The 22707-nt window shown below is 41.3% G+C and overlaps 1 protein-coding gene across 2 annotated transcripts in view; it reads left to right on the forward strand.

Annotated features, from left to right (window-relative positions):
• The first annotated feature begins 967 nt into the window (after positions 1-967).
• Positions 968-22707, forward strand: part of EEIG2 (EEIG family member 2) — a 32377-nt gene continuing 10637 nt past the window's right edge. The window contains exons 1-5 of one of the 2 annotated variants that reach the window (XM_083445235.1): positions 968-3498; positions 16761-16881; positions 17925-17954; positions 18246-18362; positions 19136-19182. In XM_083445235.1, the coding sequence (XP_083301361.1) occupies positions 3350-3498; positions 16761-16881; positions 17925-17954; positions 18246-18362; positions 19136-19182 (464 nt within the window). In that variant the 5' untranslated portion in view covers positions 968-3349. The remainder of the gene's footprint in view (positions 3499-16760; positions 16882-17924; positions 17955-18245; positions 18363-19135; positions 19183-22707) is intronic. The other variant, XM_083445234.1, reaches the window with a different exon arrangement.

Genomic DNA, 22707 nt, shown 5'->3' on the forward strand with positions numbered 1-22707 from the left:
TGCACGAGTGACTCTCAAGTGTGATGCCCCCCCAAGCCAAATATGGTTCATATGTACAGTGGTACCTCAGTTTGTGAACTTAATCCGTTCTGGAAGTCCATTCTTAAACCAAAACTGTTCTTAAACCGAGGCATGCTTTCGCTAATGAGGCCTCCCGCTGCCGGTGCCCTTCCACCATTTGGATTCCATTCTTAGACCAAGATAAAGTTCTCAAACTGGGACACTATTTCCGTTTTTGCGGAGTTCATAAACCAAATTGTTATTAAACAGGACTGTTCTTAAACCAAGGTATCACTATATATCAATAAGGAAAATGTTTTGCACCCCAAAATAAAGATTGAGTCACTCCAGATGACATGTGACCAGTGCCAGGAAACTGTTTCCTACAAGACATCCTAGCACTCCGTCCAGCCTAGTGGTGTCCCCCCCATGCTCAAACATAATGTGCCATGATGTGTGTATGTATATGAATGAAAGTGGGGATATACATTCAACACCACTGTCCTCTAACACTTTAGCAGCAACAACTATGTGTTCCTAAACTAATGCATAGAAATTGTGATTAGGTTTTATGATTCACAATTCATCATGACCCCTCTCAATGACTCAGTGCGACTGAATAAAGCATGTCATGAAAGTCTGTCCTTTACAAATATTCATAAAATATTTATTAGTGATAATTGACAGGAGCTTCAGAGTTGATGGGTGAACAGAATAATATTTCTGAGATGAGGGAAATAAAGGAAATCCCTGAGCCACTGAAGAAGTGCTTGGCAAAACAAATTTGTGTGTCTCTGATTTCAGCTCCAGTCCTAAATCCCAAGTGCCATCGAACTAAGTAGACCTAACTTTTGAGTAGACTTTTATAGGATTGAATTGTTAGTTACACATATTCAACACCTATATATTATAAAATACATAAAATATATTTTGTTAATACCTTTTATGTATTTTATTCTTCTTGAACATTTGTAGTGATACTGTGAACACAGTAGAGGGAGCTATAACATCAGGCTTATGAACGGAGGTTTAAAAAACCACCACCACCAACCACTTTTATAATATACTGAATAGTAAAATATTTAATGCAGATTTGAAAATGTAAGCTGCAGTTAAGATGAGGTGTGTACGTATGGGACAGTCGTTGTGTATGCAAAGATGACAGCTTCAGTGAATACGAGTTTGGCGGAAGGAAACATCAGAAAATCAGATAAAGACATCCCTACTCCCTCTCTGGTGTGTACAGCAAAGTGAAAAAGCAACTTGAAACACAGGGGTGGGGGGACAACCTCATTGTGTTTTAAGTCCTAATGTAAATAAGGACAATCTCTAACCCACCCACCCCGCACCCTACCCTACTGATCCTTCTTGCTGTCACTGCCTGGTCATTTCCCTCTCTGAGTGAGGAGAGTAGCCTCCACACTTGCCTCACCTCCTTGGTTGCTGTAAGGATTAGCCAAGGAGAGGGCACACCAATGGAGAAAAGCCCCACTGAAGGCCAAATGTCCCCAAAATCTAAAGCCACCCATGTGATGAAATATCATTACACTTGCTAGTCTGATGCAGTGTTGAACTAGGACAGGAGGGAGAGACCCTTGTTTCAAATCTCTGTTCAGCCATTAAGCTCCCTTGGGTGACCTTGAGCCAGTCACTGTCTCTCTTCTTAACCTACTTCAAAGGTTTGTTGTAAAGTCAAAATTGATGGAGATGAGCCACGTACACTGCCTTGAGCTCCATGGATCAAAGGTGATAAATAAATTGAAGTAATTGGTACCGCATTATATTTGGCAAATACATCTTTGGCTCTTCTGCATTTAGGCAATCTGTTAAATCAAGTGACTAACGATATCAGCAGTCTTAATATTACTACTTTTTTTTGCTGAGCGTGCTCAAGACAGTAATCCTCTTGCTATTTTAAGAAACTTCTCCTCAATTGAAGGTCCTTAATACATTTAGAAATCTATCCTGCACAACGGTTTTTGGCCAAGAAGGGAAGGGCGTGAAAGAAGTTTCTCCAGGTCACTGATCCAATAACACAAGCACATATCAACTGTAAAGAAGGTGAGGAGATACGGTATATTGTTTTATGCTCCTTGGCAATCAGGGTGGCTAAAAAGTGATAAAAGGAGTGAACCGCATCACATTAATCACTGTAAGAGTGGAAGGGTTGGTGGTAGCAACTATTTTAGAGCAAAGTGAGGCGGGATCAGGGAAAGGATGAGGTTGTGTAATGTAGAACTTGTCCCTCCTCCTCTTGTGCTTTGTAGGGTTGCCACTTTTCTGACAGGGCTTTAATAACAGCTCAATGACCAACCTAAATTGGGCATGGCTTGTTTTCACCAATAAGCCTGCCCTCTTAACACCTAAATACATACAATGGGAGTAAGCCCCATTGCACACCATAGGGCTGACTTCTGAGTAGACATGATTTGGCTTGCGCTACAGGGTTGTCCTCTTTGTACTATTATCTTTAATCTGTTCTTAACTGTCCAGGGGATGGCAAGTTGTTAGGGCGAGGCTGGGGCACCTGTGGCTCTTCAGGTGCTACTGGATTCTTACCATCCCTAGCCATGCGGCAAGCTGAGGGCAACTGCCACGGGCGGCAGGACCCACACGACCAGCAGTTCCCAATGTAGATCTTTATTCCCGACCCCTTGTCCCTGATGTATATCTTCAATCACTCCTCATTCCCTAGGGGGGAATCAATCTGTACCAAAAAAAGTCCTGGGGGCCGGCCCTGCCCCCTAACCCCTGGAGCATGCTGGTCTGGGGCTGGTGGAAGTTCGCACGGTCTGCAGGGCCACAAGGCAGGCCTGAGGGGGTTGGGGAGCCCCCGCCATTTTGTCGTTCGCCTCAGGCGCCAAAAGCGTCTCGGGCCGGCCCTGCCCTTAACCACTGGCCGCGCTGGCACATAAGATAGCCACACTGCCCTGAAAGGGGCTGGCGGACTCGCCTCTGTGGCTTCAGAAAGGGAGGCGGTCTTTTTTTTTGAACGGCAGGCGGGCGGGCTCAACAAGGCGAGAGCGGCGGGGTGCCGCTGCGTGGCAGCGCCGCCTGCCTGAGGCGAAGACAGCGCGCGCGGGCGGGAACGTTTCTAGCGTTTCTCTTCCCCTCCGCCGCCCTCCCCTTTTCTCCCCACTGTTCCTCCTCCTCTTTCTCCTCGCCGCCGCCTACTCTTGCGCTTGGTCACAAGGGTCGAAGGAGGAAACTGTGCGGCTGTGGTAATGGAGGAGCCGGCAGGGGGTTAGCCCGCCGGTGGGGTGGGGAGGCTTCTTCTCCCCCTCCCCCCGCCGCCTTGTTTACTTCTTCCTTCCTCCCTCCTCTCGGCTGCTTCCCGCCGCCCCGCTTCATGGCCTTCATGATGATGAAGAAGAAGAAGTTCAAATTCCGCGTGGAGCTGGAGCTGGACGAGCTCTCCTCGGTGCCCTTCGTCAACGGGATCCTCTTCTGCAAGGTGCGGCTGCAGGACGGCGGCAGCTTCAGCGGAGAGTCGTCCAGGTAAAAAGGGGAGCTGACAGCCTCGGCCGCCGCTGCCACAACCCCTCGTTTTGAGAAGCCCTAACCTGGCCGGAGCGGCGGCAAATGGCAGGCGGAGAGATGTCGCCGCTCAGCCCCGTTATAGTGCGGACGCGCCCCGGCACAGAAGCGGGGCTGCCCCGCTTCCCCCGCAGCCGCAACACACCTGTTAAGTCTTCAGCGGCGCAGGAGACACGCTCATTTTGCGCGGGCAGGGAGTAAATGCTATAGACGTGTTTCGGTTTTGATCGTCCTCCTTTCCCAGTCCTTAAGAGACCCGGTGGGGAATGAACTTGTTTCCTCCTCAAAACCTCTTGAGCTCCCATTCCCACTCCCACCCGCCAAATGCCTATTTTCGGTGCCAGGGCTGAGTTCTCTTCTAACTGCATGATGCACGTGTAATGCAGCAGTGAAGTCAGTGTCTCTGGTCACACCGTTGGGTGACCAAAATAATGCATTTGCCCCAAAATGGATGGGATTCGGCGTGAGGCTTCCAGATCAAAAGGTACTGTTTCCGGGCAGATTTGAGCCCCTCAAACCTATTGTGTTTGAGATATACAGTAGATAGAGAGATAGTCCCTAAGTTGAGGGCTGAAATTGGTGAGATTTATGGAGTAGTTTCCAATTCTGTTAAAGATTAGATGCAACACATGCATATACATATACATATACATATACATACAAACATACACACGCATGCATTTCATTGCATCTAGCATCTCATTTCCTTTAACGGAATTGGAAACTACTCCATAAATCTCACCAACTTACTGTTTTCCTTCCTATGCGACCTAGCAGTTCTGTTGCTGATCCAGGCAACACAGAACTGGAAATCTCCCCCACAAATGTTGAGACCTAGTGTTAGGGATTGCTTAATAATATCCAGTCACAAAGTATTCCTTCAGTAGACCTATTACAGAACAGCCCTATAAAGTACAGTGGAATTTCTGGGAGGGAACTAGAAAGGAGCCAGAAGGTCCAACGCCCAAGACTAGGCTCTTACTACCGTCTCGCACAACTATCTCTATTTTATGCCATTTGCAGAGGAATGATCATTGTGTTGCACGAAGGTGCCAGCAAAGTAGATAGCTCCAGCTGGAGTACGTAATTATACAAAGTAATGCAGTACGCTACAGAAAAAGATAAACTAAAAATCTCAGATTTTAGCCTGACACATAAGCTTGTCTGATCGTCCCTAGGGAAGTGGAGAAAGGTATTATTTCAGCCAGTGGACCAGTCACACATTACACAAAATGCTACTAGGATGCTGGCTTGAACCACCTTGAGGCTACTTTATGTGCCTTTCTTTTGTGTTGGAAGCAATTCTCTACACAGTTCCAGTGATGTTTATATGCAGTTCCTCCCTCTGTTTCTGCATTTTGCAATGATATGTTGAAAATTGGCAGACCCACATGGGAGGAGGTTCATGCAGACAGGCTACGTGGTAGCCTAGTTTCCATGATGATCACAGAAGCAATTATCAGTCTTTCAAATTTTGTTTTTTAAAAGTAAATTTTATCACTGTGATTGAATATGCAGAGAAATGTCAAATGTACTGGGTGAAGTTGTCCTAGGTGTAATACAAAAGTCATCCACAGATTTACCCCCAAATGAATATTTAATGAAATCCATAACTCCTCTCTCTGGTTGTCGCAGTGCCTGAAGCTTCAGAGGAAGACTTTTTACAATTCATTAAAATAATAATATTACTACTTCATCTCAGTTGAGAAACCAGTGTTTTGAAACCCTGTGAGGTTCTTCCTTCCAACAGCTGTGCTATGAAGATTTCTTGAATTTATAATAAGGTATCTTCTTTTGCTTTCTAACCTCTTAACGGCAAATCTGTATGCAGTGGTTCTTATAAGTTCTAAGTTCAGACCAGCATACAAAGAAATACACAGCTGTTTCTGTGTGCCCAAGGGGGTTCAGGGCTTTTGTTTCTTAAACAGTGTGCTCAAGTGCAAATACACATGCACACGTAGTCGTTTATCAGTGCTTATTATGGCTAACAGCTTTTGAAACTGAATTCTCAAAAATAGTTTAGGTTATGGCATAGGAATTTGCTGTTCAAAAACAAAAGGGCAAAAATCCCACTGAATGTAACCAAACTCTTGGACTTGTTTAAAATCACTTTTGGTTCATCATGGTCACAATTTTCTTGATCCTGCATAGCATTTCTCCCCACTTTAGTGTGACATTTGTAAATTACAACAAAGAGCCTTCTTAACATTCATCAATACAAAATTCTGTTTATTTCCTGAATCATTCTAGTTGCCTTTTTCTACATTGAAGATGTGCTCCATAAGCCTAGGTGAGCCTGCTGTTGTTCCACATGTGGAGATAGTTCCAGTTGTGATCTCACCAGGGCATCATATTACAGTATTGGAAAAAAGAGAGATTTGTAATTGCATCATACTGAGGGTTTCAGTTTTCCCGTGTTTGACTGAGAGTGCCACTGGATCTGATAATGGCAGGATTAACTTGGGGACCACAAAGTGTGAAAGGGTGATCTAAAGTGAAGCATGGATTAACACGTGATTGTAGCTTGTGTGTGTTGCCCAGAAATGTATGTGGACCTTCTGTAGCCCTTTCCATCAGAGCTTATCATAATTAGAACCTTGCAATATCAATAATTTTGCATGTGAATTTGCTTCTTTTCTTCTTTCCTCCCCATCCCATTTTCCTTTTATGTTGTTCATACTGTGTTTACATTGTAAGTCTCAGGGGAGCAACTGTGTTGTTTTTATTGATCCATAAGACATTCTGTGAGCCTTTCTGAATGAAGAGTGGGGTATAAATGCTTTGGATACATACTGTCACATCCAGTTTTACAGTGTTGTATTGATGATGTGAGGGACGCGGGTGGTGCTGTGGGTTAAAGCCTCAGCGCCTAGGGCTTGCCGATCGAAAGGTTGGCGGTTCGAATCCCCACGGCGGGGTGTGCGCCCGTTGTTCGGTCCCAGTGCCTGCCAACCTAGCAGTTCGAAAGCACTTTCGGGTGCAAGTAGATAAATAGGGACCGCTTACTAGCGGGAAGGTAAACAGCGTTTCCGTGTGCAGCTCTGGCTCGCCAGAGCAGCGATGTCACGCTGGCCATGTGACCCGGAAGTGTCTCCGCACAGCGCTGGCCCCCGGCCTCTTTGAGTGAGATGGGCGCACAACCCTAGAGTCTGTCAAGACTGGCCCGTACGGGCAGGGGTACCTTTTTATTGATGATGTGATCATATATCATGATAAGCCAGGGTTTCTAGCTTATCACAATTTATTATTTATGTTCCTACTTCACTCCTCTTCTCTTAAAAGCAGGAGAAACTCTTCTTACATCTGAACCCAGGATCTTGTTGGTCCCAAAAAAGCCAGGTTCAACAATCCAGTAACAATGCATGGTTTAAGTTTGGCTAGCAAGCTTTATGAGAGTTTCCTAGTTTGTCTGTTTGCACCAGGAAAGGAGTGAAGTGGGAACAATCAGGCAGCCAGCATGCTGCTTGTGCACAATAAACCATGATAAGCTCAAAACCCTGCCTTATGACATGCAAACACAGACAATTACTTTGTCTATGTGTTGTATATATCACAGCAATGTGCCAAATCTGAAGTTTTAATGGAGGTGACAGTTATAAACAGCACAAACATGCAGTTACATGGCTTTTTAGTTTATAATGATTATTTCCAAGAATTGGAATATTCACTAATGAGTGAATATGCTTGAGTTTGGTAAATATGAGCTAGCTATTCTTAGGCTATTACCATTACATATTATTTTTTTAAAATTCATTGTGGACTAGTGTGCTGCATTTTGAAAGTGGACTTGAGAAACCCAGTTTCAAAATAAATGTTTAGCAATGGATAGAACTGTAACACACATCACTTTTCTATTTGCACAATGGTCTCATTTGCCCTCTCTTACTGAGTTTATATGAGGTGGCATACTTTGTGACATACATCTCAAGCATGATATTTAATTTAGTATCGATAACCAGAATTCTGATAAATCTTACAAGCTTGGGATTTTGTATAGCATAGTAAGGTAAGGTAAAGGTAAAGGACAGTTAATGTAGTATAAGAACCTGGAAGACGTTTAATAAACTTTGAAATTTTAAATAGCGTTAGAGTAGCTGTGATAGAAAAACCTGTGCTAGAAACATTCAGCTGTATAAAAATTATGAATCATTAAACTATGGGTCTTTTCTGTGTCTGAAAAGTATAATTTTATATATTTCTTTTAATAATGTGCACCTGATGTTTCTTTGTGGTGCCCTGTGAGGAAAGGGATGGGTTAAGAGAGAGTGCCCAAGTTTGTTCAATGTGCTGTACGTCTCACTATGGAATTATTCATCTAAAACAAGGGTAGGCAACCTAAGACCTGTGGGCCGGATGCGGCCCAATCGCCTTCTCAATCCGGCCCATGGACAGTCCGGGAATCAGCATGTTTTTACATGAGTAGAATGTGCCCTTTTATTTAAAATGCATCTCTGGGTTATTTGTGGGGCATAGGAATTCGTTCATTATTTTTTTCAAAATATAGTCTGGCCTAACACATGGTCTGACGGTGGACCGGCCCACGGCTGAAAAAGGTTGCTGACCCCTGATCTAAAACCAAAGGGGTTTTTTTGTACCACAGACTGATCTTAGAAGTTTCCATGATATGTTTCACTACCCTTCTTTTCTTGTTTATTGGAATGCTGTTTCTCTATCTACCAGTATAGTTCCTTGCAATATTAAGGCGTGTGTGTGTGTGTGTGACTGTTAGTAGCTTCTGAGAACAATGAGTTTAATGTGGAAGAAGGCAGTTGCCATTGGGCTGCATGCACACTGTGGGTTGTATTCAACATGCCACTGAGCACAAGGATTTCTCCTTGCGTAACAGAATGCTTCCTTCTCCCTCATGCACCCTCTAAATCTGTTATGAGTATTCCCCAATGCTCCAGAGCAGATTTGTTGACTGTGGAGGGGGTGATTTTTCTGCCCTTCATAGATTTCAGGCATTTGACATTCAAAGATGTTGGCCTTACGCCATTACCTGGTTGCCTTTCTCCATGCAAATTAACATTGCTAGTGGGGGGAAAGTAATGTTGGAAGCTGTCAGCCCGTAGTATTCTGCAGTGCCATCATACTATTAAATTTTATGATTTAGCCGCAGCGTAGCAGTACATGTTTCCTGGCAAACTAAATCTTAAACAAAATCACAGCACTATGTTGTGTGTTAATTAATTGGAATCAGACTCTTCCCAGCTTATTTCAAATGTGCTATGTAGCTATAAATTAAATTGTACATGGCAGGATTGGAAAAATACATTATTTTGCCATTCTTACAGTGTAATCAGTGGAGGAGTTCCTGCTAAGTTCAATGTTACTTACTCCCCATTAAATGTCTTCTAATTGTGAGTATAAGTTTAAGAGGTAGTCTGTAATGAGAGTTTGCGAGAAGAAATGAGAAGTAAACATTACCTTTTCCCCAGATGTAATGCTAAGGACCAAGTGGAGAAAGTGAATCTGTAATGTTTGTGCTGTATGGCTTTGGCTGTAAAGTGTATGCGGTGTTGCAGCCCTAATCTCAGGGTGTATTAAGGTGAACCTGAAATCCCTTCTATCTCAAAATAGGCCAGTGTGTGTATGTGCACACATTTAATCCCCCTTAATTTTGGAGGGATGGACATTCATGCAGGTCTTCTCTTTTCTGTGTATATAGAAGTATTTAGAAATATTCTTTTTTGGCGGAGCATTCCTTCCCCCCCCACCCCAACACTACGTACATGAGATGCAGCATACTTTATAAATATATAGTTCCATTTAGAACCGCAACACATTTTTTATTGTAAAAGTATGAAGTTTCATGCTATTTCCTGTGTTAGAGGCACATTTTACTGGCAAATGACTTTGATTCGTTTAGTGCGGCAGAGGAAATCCAGCTGTGGGGACTTGGCAGAATTCCCCCTGACCATATGCAACAAAACTGCGGCCTCAGTTCTTTTTGCAGGATACTGGTGCATTAATGAAGCAGAATGAGATGCTGAGTGCCAGCATACAAAAATTATGTAGCAGTTTCTGTGCTGGCGGGATATAAATGCTAAAAAGTGTTTGTAAATCCCTAATATCAAATTATGTGCTGAACTTCCTTTTTAGTATGACCTGTACTGATAAGCTCCAGACATTGACACTGGGTTCTTGTTTATAACAGGCTTGACAATTATTTGCTTTTAATTCTGTAGTTGTGAAAATACATTTGGCATTCCACTCTGTAATGAAATTTGCTCATTTTCATTCTCCAGTTCGATACATTCAAAGTCCTTCCTTCTATACAGGCAGCGATTTTTTAATGTGCGTCCGATATGTGCGCGACCGTGCACTTCATGCCGAACCCAGAAGTGACCCAAAAATGTCACAAAAAAGGGGACAGAACAGGGTAGGGCAGCCTTACATGGGCCCCGTCAACACTGGGGGGGCATTCCGGAATGTAAGTGCCATGCAAACTGGTTTCTGCCTGTATTTTAACAGTTCTCTGAATGAGTTACTTCATCAATAACAAATGAAAATTTTTCACACACTACTGATTGAAGCACTTAGAACTCCCTTAGTTTTAAAGACAGCTGCCTTTGCAATCTCCCACATTGAGCTGAATCAGTTGAACAGCCTATTTATTTACTTTTGAATTACCTCAGCCAAGAAGGTTTATACGATGACTATTTCTAATTGTCTTTTCCTCTAGTTGACCACAAGTGTTGTTGGGACACTGCATATTCTAACTTAATGTTTTATTTGATTTATTTACTTATTTTCTGCTTCTTATGTTTGTGAGAAATACATGGGTCACCGCATATTGTGCATGGTGGAAAATGGTGTGTCAAGTGGACTGGGTTGCCTGTGACAGAATCATGTTTTTGTTTTATAAAGGGTTTAGCATTCCTAGTCGCAGGAATAAAATAAAAAGCCACAGGCCCCATCTGCAGACTTGCAGTCTAAGAATAAAATTAAGACACATTAGGCAGGGAGGGAAAATAAAGGGGAATTTGAAATAAATCAAGGTGAACAGATGTGTTTTAAGGAGGCACTTGAAAGTTAGTGCAGAGGAAGAAAATATATTGGCAGATGGAATGGTATTTCTGAGAGAAGAAGCTGCATGGAGATAAAGAAAATATTATTAGGTTAAACAAGAAGTTTGGTACCAGTGGAGAAGGGTTTAGGGAAGCATATGTAGAAAGAGGGCTCTATCATTTGCAGAATCAAATGTAGATGGCTAAAGAAGAGAGCTAACTTTAGTGAAATACAGGAAATATTGCACTACAGCAATCCCAGACTAACAAGATAAAGTATGAGGCCATTTTACCTGTATTTCTCTTCTGGTTTTTGTTTTATGATGTACTGTTCCGGTGGAAATCTGATATGAGTAAGAGCAGTATAAGAATATAAAGTAGCAAACCAGATTGCGTTCAGTGGGACTTGCTTGAGCAAATGGTGCACAGCATATGTACAGGGGTTTTTTATATAAAAAAAGGAAAAAACTGTTGTTAAACATAGTGGACGTTATTTCCAAGTAAATATTCATAGGAACAGGACTGGAAATAAACTGCATCCAAGTAAACAAGATAACTCCACAGTTCTAAACTAGCACAAATAATGAAGCTGACTCATCCAATTACAGAGTCTCAATCAAATACAAAATCCAGTAGTAGGAAAGCCACACTGTTTGTAAAACAAAGCAGAAGGTTTCAGCCATTCCAGCAAGGGTACTAAAAGCAGTGCAGAACTGAACATATGCAAACTTAACTATTTCTTCTTCACTGCCCGAATTCCCACTGAAAACAAGCTATAAGCTTTACACTACAAAGGACAGCCTCTGGAATAGGCCTGTTTGCCTTGGGCAGTTTATATTTACACCAGGTGACTAGGCAAATTGTGATTTGCAAATTTAGGAAGTTGGCAACACTGTTTGCTTCTGCTGTTTTGTTTAGAATATTTCTAGCAAAATGTTTGAACTTACATGTGCTGTAAATCAGAATCTCAGTGTGCACATTTGTGTGGAATCTGTGCGTTAATTATAATTCATTATAAAGTTATCTTCCCCCATTCTCTAAACTTACATTCTGGAGCCTAGCTTAAATTTTTAAAAAGTTTACAGAAAAGGTGAATATATCAAATAACTAAAGTCAAGCCTATGCCAACCCACTGTCCAAACCATCAGCTACATACAGTTGCCTGCTAGGGGGATGATAAGCTACCTGATTTTATAGCCTGCCACATGATTGCGAAAATAGGAATGGCCAATTGCCTGGGAAATCACAGCAATATATTGCCAATGGGCAGCCTTTGCAAGAGTCCATAACTTCACTAGCCATTGGCAAGCACGTATTTTACCAGATGAGGGCTTAGAAACTGGGAAAGTTCCTGATTTTCTCCTAAGCCTGGAGACTCGTGAAGGCTCCTTGCATGTACACTGAACCTTGGAGATTTGAAAAGCTACAATACGTTTTACTGGTTTGAAAGCGCTTTCAAGGCATTGGGCTCTGAATGCTTCCAAAAGTCAATGTGACATTGGAGACAATGTTCTGTCTCTCCCTCTTGGGAGGAAGGATACAACCACTGTTGTGTCTTCTTCTTCTTCTTCTTCTTCTTCTTCTTCTTCTTCTTCTTCTAATTCTTCTAAAATGTTTGAAAGAAGAGGGAAGCCTGCCTTTGTAAAGCTCCTCCAAACTCCAAAATTGTATGAGGAACTTCTGGGAGAAAGGGAAATCCTGGTAGGCATGCCCTTAAGGCCTTTTTTTTTTTTTTTTAAAGCATAGCTATGAAACTGCTACTTCATAATACAGATAGGAATTTCTTCTTTCTTAATGCAGTAGTCGGGCGTTTTTTTAAAAAAACAACGCTACTCATAGTACATGACCAAATTACTCCCTAAGGCTCATATGAAGTTGACTCACAGTGGAACATTTTCATCAACTTGTTCTGCAGCACAGTTGCCAAGTAGACTGTCATCTCTGTTCACTTTCCATGGTAACCAATCAATGTGTGAAATATTTTTGGGTGGGGTGGGGGAGATTTTTAGAAAATCCTACAATGTTAAACTTCTGACTACAGTGGACCCTCGGGTTACGTACCTCTCTGGATACGTAATCTTCAGGTTGCGAAAGCGGCAAACCTGGAAGTATTTTTCCAGGTTTCGCCACTCGCGCATGTGCAGAAGCGCTCTATCACGCCATGCACAGAAGCGGTACCTCTGGTTATGGATTTTTCGGGATGCGCAAGGACCCCCAGAACGAATTAAATTTGTATCCAGAGGGTCCACTGTACTTAGTTGTATGCAGTGTTCTATTTGCTATCTTTCTCTGACTGCTTTTTAGCTGTAGGTAAATATTAAATTGTTTGTGAAATTACTGTAGTACCACATTTGTTTTTATTTAAGAATTTATAGACAGATTTTCAGTTGGGACAAATTCTCAAAGCAGTGAAACAACTCAGTTTGCATTTGGTGAACTTTTTTCTGTCTCAGGAAGACAGAATGTAGACTGGAATTTCATTAGCGGAATGCAATGGGATGTTTAAGTGCCTTGGTTAAATACATAGTCTTGCAGGTATTAACGCTTGCCTTGAAAGTTTTAGCCTAGTGCAGAGATTTTCAACCTTTTTGAGTCCACAGGTCCCTTGACCAACTACCTTTTTTTTTTTGTGGCACCCCTGTTGGGCTCAGGAGCCCAGTTATGTCATGCCTTGTCTGCAGAGCTGGCAGCCTCTCATCCTTTTTCAAACACCCTCCTTTGTGGAGTGTTCCCACAGTCTCCTCTCCTGTCTCCATGGGAGTCCTCTGGGCATCCGCTCTTGCCATCCCTGGTCTCTGAGCTGCTGCCGCCCCCGCCCCCGGCACCAAAGAAAAGTGCCTCCTCACACTGCTCCACAGGGGCTTGGGAAGAGGATACCCCCCAGTCTTAGTAGCCCAAAGGAGACTAGCCAAAGGTGAATGTGAGGCCAGCACCTTACCTTGGTAGTCAGCAGGCGCTGCTGGGTCTGCATGGGGACATGCTCTCCTTCAGCACCGGGCATTCAGCTCCCAAGCAGGCCTTGCACACAGCAAGCAGAAGAAAACCTAGTGCAGCACCTGCCTACCTGTCCAGCCTCACAGTTGCCTGTCCATTCTCAACAGCAAGGGCTGGCTGGCTGGGCTCCCTCACCCACTTGCTTACTCTGATGCTACCTTGGCTCCTGGCAGCCAGCACCTCCTGGCCAGCCCCAGAGGTACCATTTGCCTGTGGAGCTTGTAGCCAGGGCTGCTGCAACAAACAGCTGTGCAAGCCTTTGGGAGGCAGGCATGAGATTGCATCAGAGGAGAGAGGGAGAGAAAGAGGGACAGAGGCCAGTGTTGCCCATGGCACCCCTGACCATTATTCAAGGCACCCCAGGGTGCCATGGCACACTGGTTGAAAACCATTGGCCTAGTGCTTTTGTTTGGATATGTCTTTAGCTGATTGTGAGGAAAACCTGGTGTTCTGTTTCAGTTTTCAACTGAGCAGCAGATACAATGCTAAAATGATTGTGAGAATTATACGTTAAATATATAGAGAACATGGGTAATAGCCAGCATTAGTCATACTTAGAGGCCCTTTGAAATCAACAGAAAAGTTACTTGGGTCCATAATTAAAAGTCCGGTACTCTGCAGCATCTTAAGACTAGGTCTGCTTTTTTGGTTTTCTTTCCACTATAAGTTTCCCATTTACATGTGTGTAGCATTGAATATAAGCCAACATATTTTTCTTGCAATAGAAATATTTGCTCTAGGATAGAGTAACCCAAGCCAGTTCTTTCAACTTCTGTCAGGAATCTATGGCATACAGTACTGTCAAAGATGGGTGGCAGGGTCAGGTAAGTAATAACTCACAAGATGCCAATAAAGTTAACTCTTTATTCAAATAAACAAAACAGCTGAAGCATAATGAGCCCAGCAACTCTTCCCAGTAGATCTTGCCTCAGTGAGGCAGTTTCGAGGACTGAAGGTCCCCGCCTTTCCACCCCTTCTTAAGACTCCTCCTCTCCCATTTCCTTCCCAAGCAATCTGAGGCTCATTCACCTTGTCTGTCTTTGCTTCACCCTCTTCATACCTCTGCGGGTTCTGGGAGACCAGGGAGGAGGGGAGCTGGTCACAGGAAGGGGGGGGGGCTCCCTGGCTTCATCAACAGCCTTTGTCATCTCTGTCTCTTGGCTCCTCTCCTTTCTAGCCTCCACTTCTTCCTCTGGTTCTGGACTTCTGTGACAGCCTCTTCCTGCTCACTAAACTGTTACCTCTTCAGCTTCCAACAACTCCACCTCGTAGCCTGCTCCGCCTGCTCCCTCTGACCATCATCATCCCACCACAAGTCTCCTGGCTCTGACCATTTTTCCTTTGGGGGTTCCCTAGCTGGTGCCTCCCACTATTCCTCTGCATCCATACAGTCCACGGCATTGTTCCTTCCTTTCTTCAGACTGCAAAGTAAATTTCAGATAGATCCTACAGAATAACACCTCTTTCTGGCACACAAGGGAGAAATGTGCTCAGGAGGTTTTGCAGGGTAAAAGAATTCACCAAAGCATTCTGTGCACACACAAAGCTCTGCATTTTTTTCTTAACCTCAATACTAGCTGTCACATTTGTTAACTGAAGATTCTGAAATTGTGGCTTGTTATAACCTAGATTTCAGCAACCTCATTATATCAGTTTGTTAGTGACTGACTGCCAAGCCCAGATATCTTTTTATTTTGAGGCATTCTCCCCCACCTCTTTTTCTAAACTGTCGTGACTTTCCTCCAATACTTTATCTGGACATCTTCATTTCTCTGTCTGAACTCCATAGAGGAAGGTCATGAGCTTGGTTGTGGGGATGAATCAATATATTGTTATGGGTGGATGCACTTGTGCATTATTTTGTTGTATGTGGTTACTCACAAACTTCAGTCAGAATTATTCATTCAGCATTTCGAAAAGGGTGTCAGGAATCCAAAAAGATCAAATAACAGTAAATTAAAGTTGCATACATTACCTGTGGTTCTGTCATTATTTCTAGAGCAAACCTAGCAGTGATTTCATAACTTGGGATTTAAATCACTGCCTGATTTAAACATGATGCTGGGCTTATAAGAAAAACATACGGTAGTCATGCAACATTCCATATTGAAACCTGTCCCTCAACTGCTATGTACACAGTGTTAGCACACCAGTGATGAAGCCATAGATTTCTGAAATACTAACTCTGGGTGTTCAGGCACAGCAATCAAGTCCTGTGGGCACAAATTCTTATATTATTTGTATTGTGTGTAAATAGGGACCCAAAGAGGATTAATTTCTCAGTTTGGAATACAGAGAATAAGCAAAAGATAAGAGATTGTCTACCCCAAATGATGTGGGTGATTAATCTGAGAGTACATACCTTAACAATGTTAAGTGTGAATTTATTTATAAAAATAATTACCATACCTTTTAGCTCCACACAGGTCCCCAAATATGGTTCATAGTCATAAAATCAAAATACAATACAATACAATACAATACAATACAATACAGCAGAACAAGAACTAAAAGCCATTGTTTGGGGAAAACATATAATAGCAGAGGAAACCAGAAAACAACCCAAAAGTTTGGCAAAGGGCCAACCATTTCTTATAGTCTAGTTGCTACATTTGAGTAAGATGTCATGCTGGTTCATTTGTGAGGGAGCCGTGAGTATAAATTGGTTTTGTTATCCTGTAATGCTTAACCATGGTTTAGTGCTACGTGCATGAACAGAAAGGAGCCACCATGCACCCTGGGTTCCTGCCCTCCCCTTCCCATGTTTTCCTCCTGTGCACCTGGGAGGACTTCAGTATGGAGTTAAGTTGCACATTCTATAAAACCTAACTGGTTCTTGTGTATGAAACCATGATTGTGGTTTAAAACAACTTCTGTTAAGTTTCATAACGGTCAGCTTCAACCCATGGGTTATGAAGATGGTTTGCTAAACTAAGCAGAGTTTGTTTTTAAACCATTTCCCTGGTCCATACATAATGAGAAACTTGGTTTTGTCAAAACTAAAATTAAGTCCTGCCACAGAGCAAAAAGGAGGACACATTTGCCAACTTCTACTTTTAATTATGGATTTCTATGACTACTCTCATTTTACATACCCATGAAAAAGGGTGTGTCCTGGAAAAAGAGCACATATGGCAACCCTAGCTCTGTAGAAAACGTTCAGTTTTTCTTGTCAATGTTCAATATTTTCCTTTTTCTTCTTCTTCTTTTTATTCACAGGGAAGTGGTGCAGGCAAACTGTGTCCATTGGAAAAAGAGGTTCTTATTTATGTGTAAAATGAGTGCAAGTGCCACTACTGGGGTCTTGGACCCCTGCATCTGCAGAGTGTCTGTTCGGAAGGTAAAAATGACCATTCTCTTCTTCTGATATTTGCATTTTAGTTTATGCTGTGGCCATATGCCTCTAAATAAGTGGCAACTTAACGCTGTTTACTTATTGTGCATCCAGACTCTAATTATATTATTTCTATTGACTTCACCAAATATAATTAACAAAATTCTCTGTAAATATCACGCTGCCAAAAACACTGAATAATCAAAGATGAGAAGCAACTATTTGTCTTACTTATTTAGTAATATTTTTATATTGCTTAGCATTAACAAATAATAATAATAATAATAATAATAATAATAATTATTTTTATTTATATCCCGCCCTCCCCAGCCGAAGCCGGGCTCAGGGCGTCTAACAACAATCAAATAATCAAACAATCAAATAATCCAACATTCTAAAAACATTTCATTATAAAAATTAATTAAAATCAAATTAATGGCAACCGTTAAGCAAAATTCTGTGCAAGTTGCCAGAGGAGGGAGTCAGGCTGCGCCCTGACCAAAGGCCTGGTGGAACAACTCTGTCTTTCTAATCGCAGAGCAGTTTAGAAATGTTTTTTCTATAAAAAAAAATAGAAACAAAGGTATATAAAAAGAAACACTATAGATATCAATAACTTAGGGCAATTGGGTCAGTGCTAATGATCGGAGACAGCCTGTGTAAACAGGCACCCAACAGTCAATGGCTCCCAGAGGGAATGTGCAACTACAGAGATAGCCTGCTTTCGTACTCACACTAGATGACATTCCACTGGTCACAGCACCATCAGCAAGGTCTTCTCTGATTATCTTGATCTACTGTGCCTGTAAGAGCTACACAGCTTAATTACCTTTGATTACTATTGATAGCATTGATAATATTGTAGGCGCTCAAAATGTGTTTTTTCCTGACTTAGGGAAACCCATTACAACTTATAAAACTTCCTCAGTATTCAATAGTATTGCTTGCTGTGTGTTAAATGTTTATGTCACATGCTGTGTGTTAGCTCTTTGACATTTTTCATCAGAAAATAGTGATTATTAAACCATAACCATTGATTATTCTTGCAGGAATTAAAAGGTGGGAAGGCCTATGCAAAGGTAAAGACACAACCATATCAATACAATACTTCCTCTCCTTTTACTTACACATATGTAATTTTAATTTAAAGAACTGTGCAGATTTATAGTTCCTGTCCTTAAGGATACTGGATGTTGCAAATACTGTTCAAAAGGAATAGTTGTGTAGCAGTAAGAAAACTGTGTCCTGCTTTTCCTTTTGTCATTTTATGAGAAACTTCTTCTTTCTTAAAGTACAAATGCTTTGATGCCTAAACTGTTTGTTTCCCTGGATGGTTCTGTAATTGCTGACTTTTCATCTTTTGTCACTAGCTGGGTTTTGCAGACCTCAACTTGGCAGAGTTTGCTGGATCAGGAAATACCACTCGTCGCTGTTTACTGGAAGGTTATGATACCAAAAACACAAGGCAGGATAATTCAATTCTCAAAGTAATTGTGTGTGTTTTTTCTCTGTTTTTCATTGTTTTTAGAATAGTATTTTACCTTAATGTTAAATGGGAAAGCAAGGGATAGCATTCAATTACCAAAGCTGTAACTTTTTTTGAAACATTGACACAATAGCTGGTAAGAAATCAAGCAATTGGGTTGTCGTAATACAGTACTCCGGTAGAAGTTTGGAAATTGATGTTCAAGTACAATGCAGTTCAAATCCAGTGGAGGAAAGTAATTAAATGGGTTTTATGTAAATGCAGCCATGCAAATAAGATAAACTAACCTAATTAGAGAATTAATTTTCAAGGTAGCTTTTTAGTTTGCCCAATATTAGGGAGAATTTGCTAGTTTTGCTATCAGTCATGGCTTGTAATATAGTCATCCAGGAAAAGGTAAAAACACTTTCCACTTCCTTACTGCTGAACCTTGCCAAATAAATTTGTTATGGAAGTGTAATATGTGCTTGTTGCAATTATTTTCCTTCTGAAATGGCTAGTTGTAATATAAATTATAGGATTGCTTTTATGGACAGCATGTTTGCCCATTCTGTCTTTTAAAAAGCTGTCTTCTGTCAGACTAACTATAATTATTAACTTCCATGAATATTTTTAGTTGGCAGATAGCTTTACTGTTAATTGTGCCATTCATCTTCACAGTAACCATGTGAGTTAAGCCACTCACATATAAGATATATGACACAAATTTTCCCATTTCATGTTTTTTGGTATTTGAATCTGATTTTATTTTTGTTTGTTTTTCCTAACTTACAGGTCTTGATCAGCATGCAGCTAATGTCTGGAGACCCATGCTTCAAAACGTAAGTTTACATATGACATAGCAGGTGAAATTGTAGTTATTATTAATAATTAGCTTTTGGAATGCTTGAATAAATTGTACAAATCATACTCTGAAAAAGAGTTGTTAACCAAGTTGTAAAGGTTATTGGGTATCAGCAGTCCTTGGTGCCTACTTCAATAATCTTTGATATAGCTCATCACTTTCCATGCAGTTGTGCTGTTCACCCATTTGCAGGGCAGGGGAGTTAGTCTATTTGGGCAATAATAGATAATGCTATATGGTTTTTTTTAAATCAAGAAATCTTGTATTAATCCATGTATGCAAGGGGCAGAAGGAATGTACAGGTGCAGAGTAAATTATCAATGCAAAAAAATGGATTGGAAATACAGTATTTGATCAGTGTACACTGTGTATTGTGTACACTAAGTCCACAGCTTGCATGCATTTAACTTGTGCACATTCAGCTTTACGCAGGGGCAGGCGTCCGGGGAGAAAGACTTTGACAGTCGCATCCACCATTGCACCCAATATGTTTTGACTATATGTGATTTTGGCTTTAGACCAATCCCTGGAATGTAAACCCTGCATAAATTGTGGGCCTTCTGTACACACTTTGTGAGGGAGGGGGGTTTGGTTATACCCTTTCTAGTTGCTAGCCTGTCTTCATGGAAGAACACATTAGGCTATGGAGAGTTAAATGGAATCAGGATTGGTTTAGCATGTCTATAGAATTTGAACAAAAATGTTGGAACTTGCACAGGTCTTTCACATTCAGGATTCTGAATCACAGCAGTTGTCTCAAAACTCCAGTCCCTGTCCCCATCCCTGGGACAAAAAAAAAGAGGAGTTTTAATAGTGTACAAATTCTTGAGTACAAATTAGGTGAATTCTAATCTCTGGAAAGTGTAGATGGTGTTAAATACTTCTTGAAATAAAGTGAGATTCTTAAAGTGAGCCTCAGCAAAACAAATGCATGCCTAGAAATAAGGATATAAAACAAAGTGCATGGGATTAATGATGCTGTAATTTTTACTGTGTTGGTCTTCAGCTTCAGGAGTGTTAAAGGGCCCTGTGTCTGCGCATGCCTATTCCAGCAGACTATTTACGTGTACTGCACCAAAAGGAAAAATGTGGTTAGGATGGATTTCTAGACTAATGAGGTATTTTGCGATGAGTCATGCAGCTTGGTGAGTGGTCTAATTGTAGCAATGCAGCTGGGAAGCTTTTATTTCCATCAGCCATGCTGCAAAAGTTAAATGTAGGCAGTGGGTTGTTGTTTTTTTAAAAAAGGGTGTTGTAGTACAGCATAAATTCTTAATAATAAGTGAGGCTCTTTTTTAAAAAAATGCTTCTCTTGTGAGTTGGTGTTTCTGGGCAAGATAAATTTAAACGAGAATGTATTGGTGCTAGAGTATTATAAACAGATGTCACTTTTGCCTCAAGCAGAAGAAGTGCTCAGAATACAATTTTTTGCAGCCTAAATTCTATTAGTCCCCAGAAAGCTATGAAGAACAATGAAAAGCTCAGAGCTTGTTGGGAGGTCTGTAAAATAAATTTTGTGAAAACGTTGTTGAGTAGTTGTAATAGTAAGATCAGGTGTAAGCTTGTTTCCCACAAGACATGGGGCAACCCTTGGCTTGATGGCCACATTTGCAAACATGTATTTGCAATGGTCCTGCTTTTTTAGGCAAATACTTTTAAAATACCTTAGATGTCCCACTTGGAATAAATCCATTGAAATAAACATTGAGATAGCTGCATTGAGTTTTTGTGGACAATACAAAACTTTCAAATAAATGGTTTTTTTTCTACAAAAATAGTGGAATACAGTGGTACCTCGGGTTAAGTACTTAATTCGTTTCGGAAGTCCATTCTTAACCTGAAATTGTTCTTAACCTGAAGCACCACTTTAACTAATGGAGCCTCCTGCTGCTGCCGCCCCGCCGGAGCACAATTTCTGTTCTCATCCTGAAGCAAAGTTCTTAACCCAAGATACTATTTATGGGTTAGCGGAGTCTGTAACCTGAAGCGTATGTAATCCGAGGTACCACTGTAACAACAAGTTGAAGAATTATATTAATGTCATTATTGAGTGCACACCCAATCCTAAACAGTTGGGCTGTTACTTATAGCATTATTTGACCCTCTATGCTATGTGATGCTATAGTGGTGAACTAATTTGTAAGCTCTCACTTTAAGAGCTTCTGTGTCACTGCATCATTCCTGTGTTAAGCGTATGATTCAGTTAACTACTTAATTTTAAACCACTACTTCTCATTTAGAATGCAAATAATCCCATTAAAAATTGAAATCTTAGTTTAGTTCAGCTTGAAAGGCATCTTGTATGGATAGCCAGTTTAGTGAGTAACTGTTTGCTGAAGCTTTCTAGATTGCACACTCCTTTATTTAATTTGGGTCAGATTTATTAGCTTGTCTACAACCATCACTGGGACTGAATGTTATCTGTGTTACCTTATGACAGAGATTCCTTTGAGGCCACTAAAAGCTATCCTATTATTTTAAAATAGAATTAACATTTTGATTTTGAACTGGAACACAATGTGCTGAGGTGAGCACTTATTTTCCAATAGCATCTTCATTCCATCATGATTGATGAACTGTATAATAACTGAGTACACAATAGTTCCTTGATAAAGAATTGCTGGAACTCCTATCACTAAAATCTTGAGTTTAATGGTTAACTTTATGTTAGCAAAGGGCTAGTTTCCAGGCCAGTCACTTTAGTTCTTCTGCAAACATTACTATAAAGTTTCTGCTGGGTGACATTCTTTTACTACTGCTCTGGCAAGCAAATGTGCTCGCCCCCCAAAAGCAGGGATCACCAACCTTTTTGTGCCAGGGGACACATTTCGAATTTTGAGAGTGTGTCTTGGGTACCCGTCACAAAAGGGATGCTCTAGGGATATGGCATAAGACAAAACGGATGCCGCATCTAAATGAGCAGATAAAGAAACAGAACCACAATTGGGGAGGGGGACACCTACATCGGTCACTGCTACACTTTCTCATTACACCTCTCCTTTGTTCAGAAAGGACAAGAGAGTGGTTATGCAATCTTGGCATCCAATAAAAATGTGTGGGCATGTTTAAGAGCACATGTCCAGTGTAGGAGAAGCTGAGTCAGTGCAACCAGGAACTGATCAGGAACAGCAAACGATTCCTTGTGCATTGTGATTTTTTTGAGAGGACTTTTAATACTGAGACCATTGGCACCATAGAAAGTATGGTGGGCACACTGAAAGGCGTCTAATTGGAAATCAGCAAGGGCTGGAGGACACTGCTAAGCCCCGATTCACTGGCAGACATGGTGACATTAATGGAAACACATGGTTGTAGTTGGGGCTCAAACCTACTGTGCTACCCCCTTTTGCACTAGGTGCCAGATCCTTTGGCCTTTTCCTCCCTCACACTTTTTAAATTTGCATATAGGGATGCTAGGCATTCTACAAAGGAAGATTCTAGCCATACATCTTCATTTACTCAGCGACTTAAATTTGCATCTATATATAAAAATTTGCACATG

This window comes from Podarcis tiliguerta, assembly GCF_965153285.1.
Source record: "Podarcis tiliguerta genome assembly, chromosome: 6".
Classification (NCBI taxonomy): domain Eukaryota; kingdom Metazoa; phylum Chordata; class Lepidosauria; order Squamata; family Lacertidae; genus Podarcis; species Podarcis tiliguerta.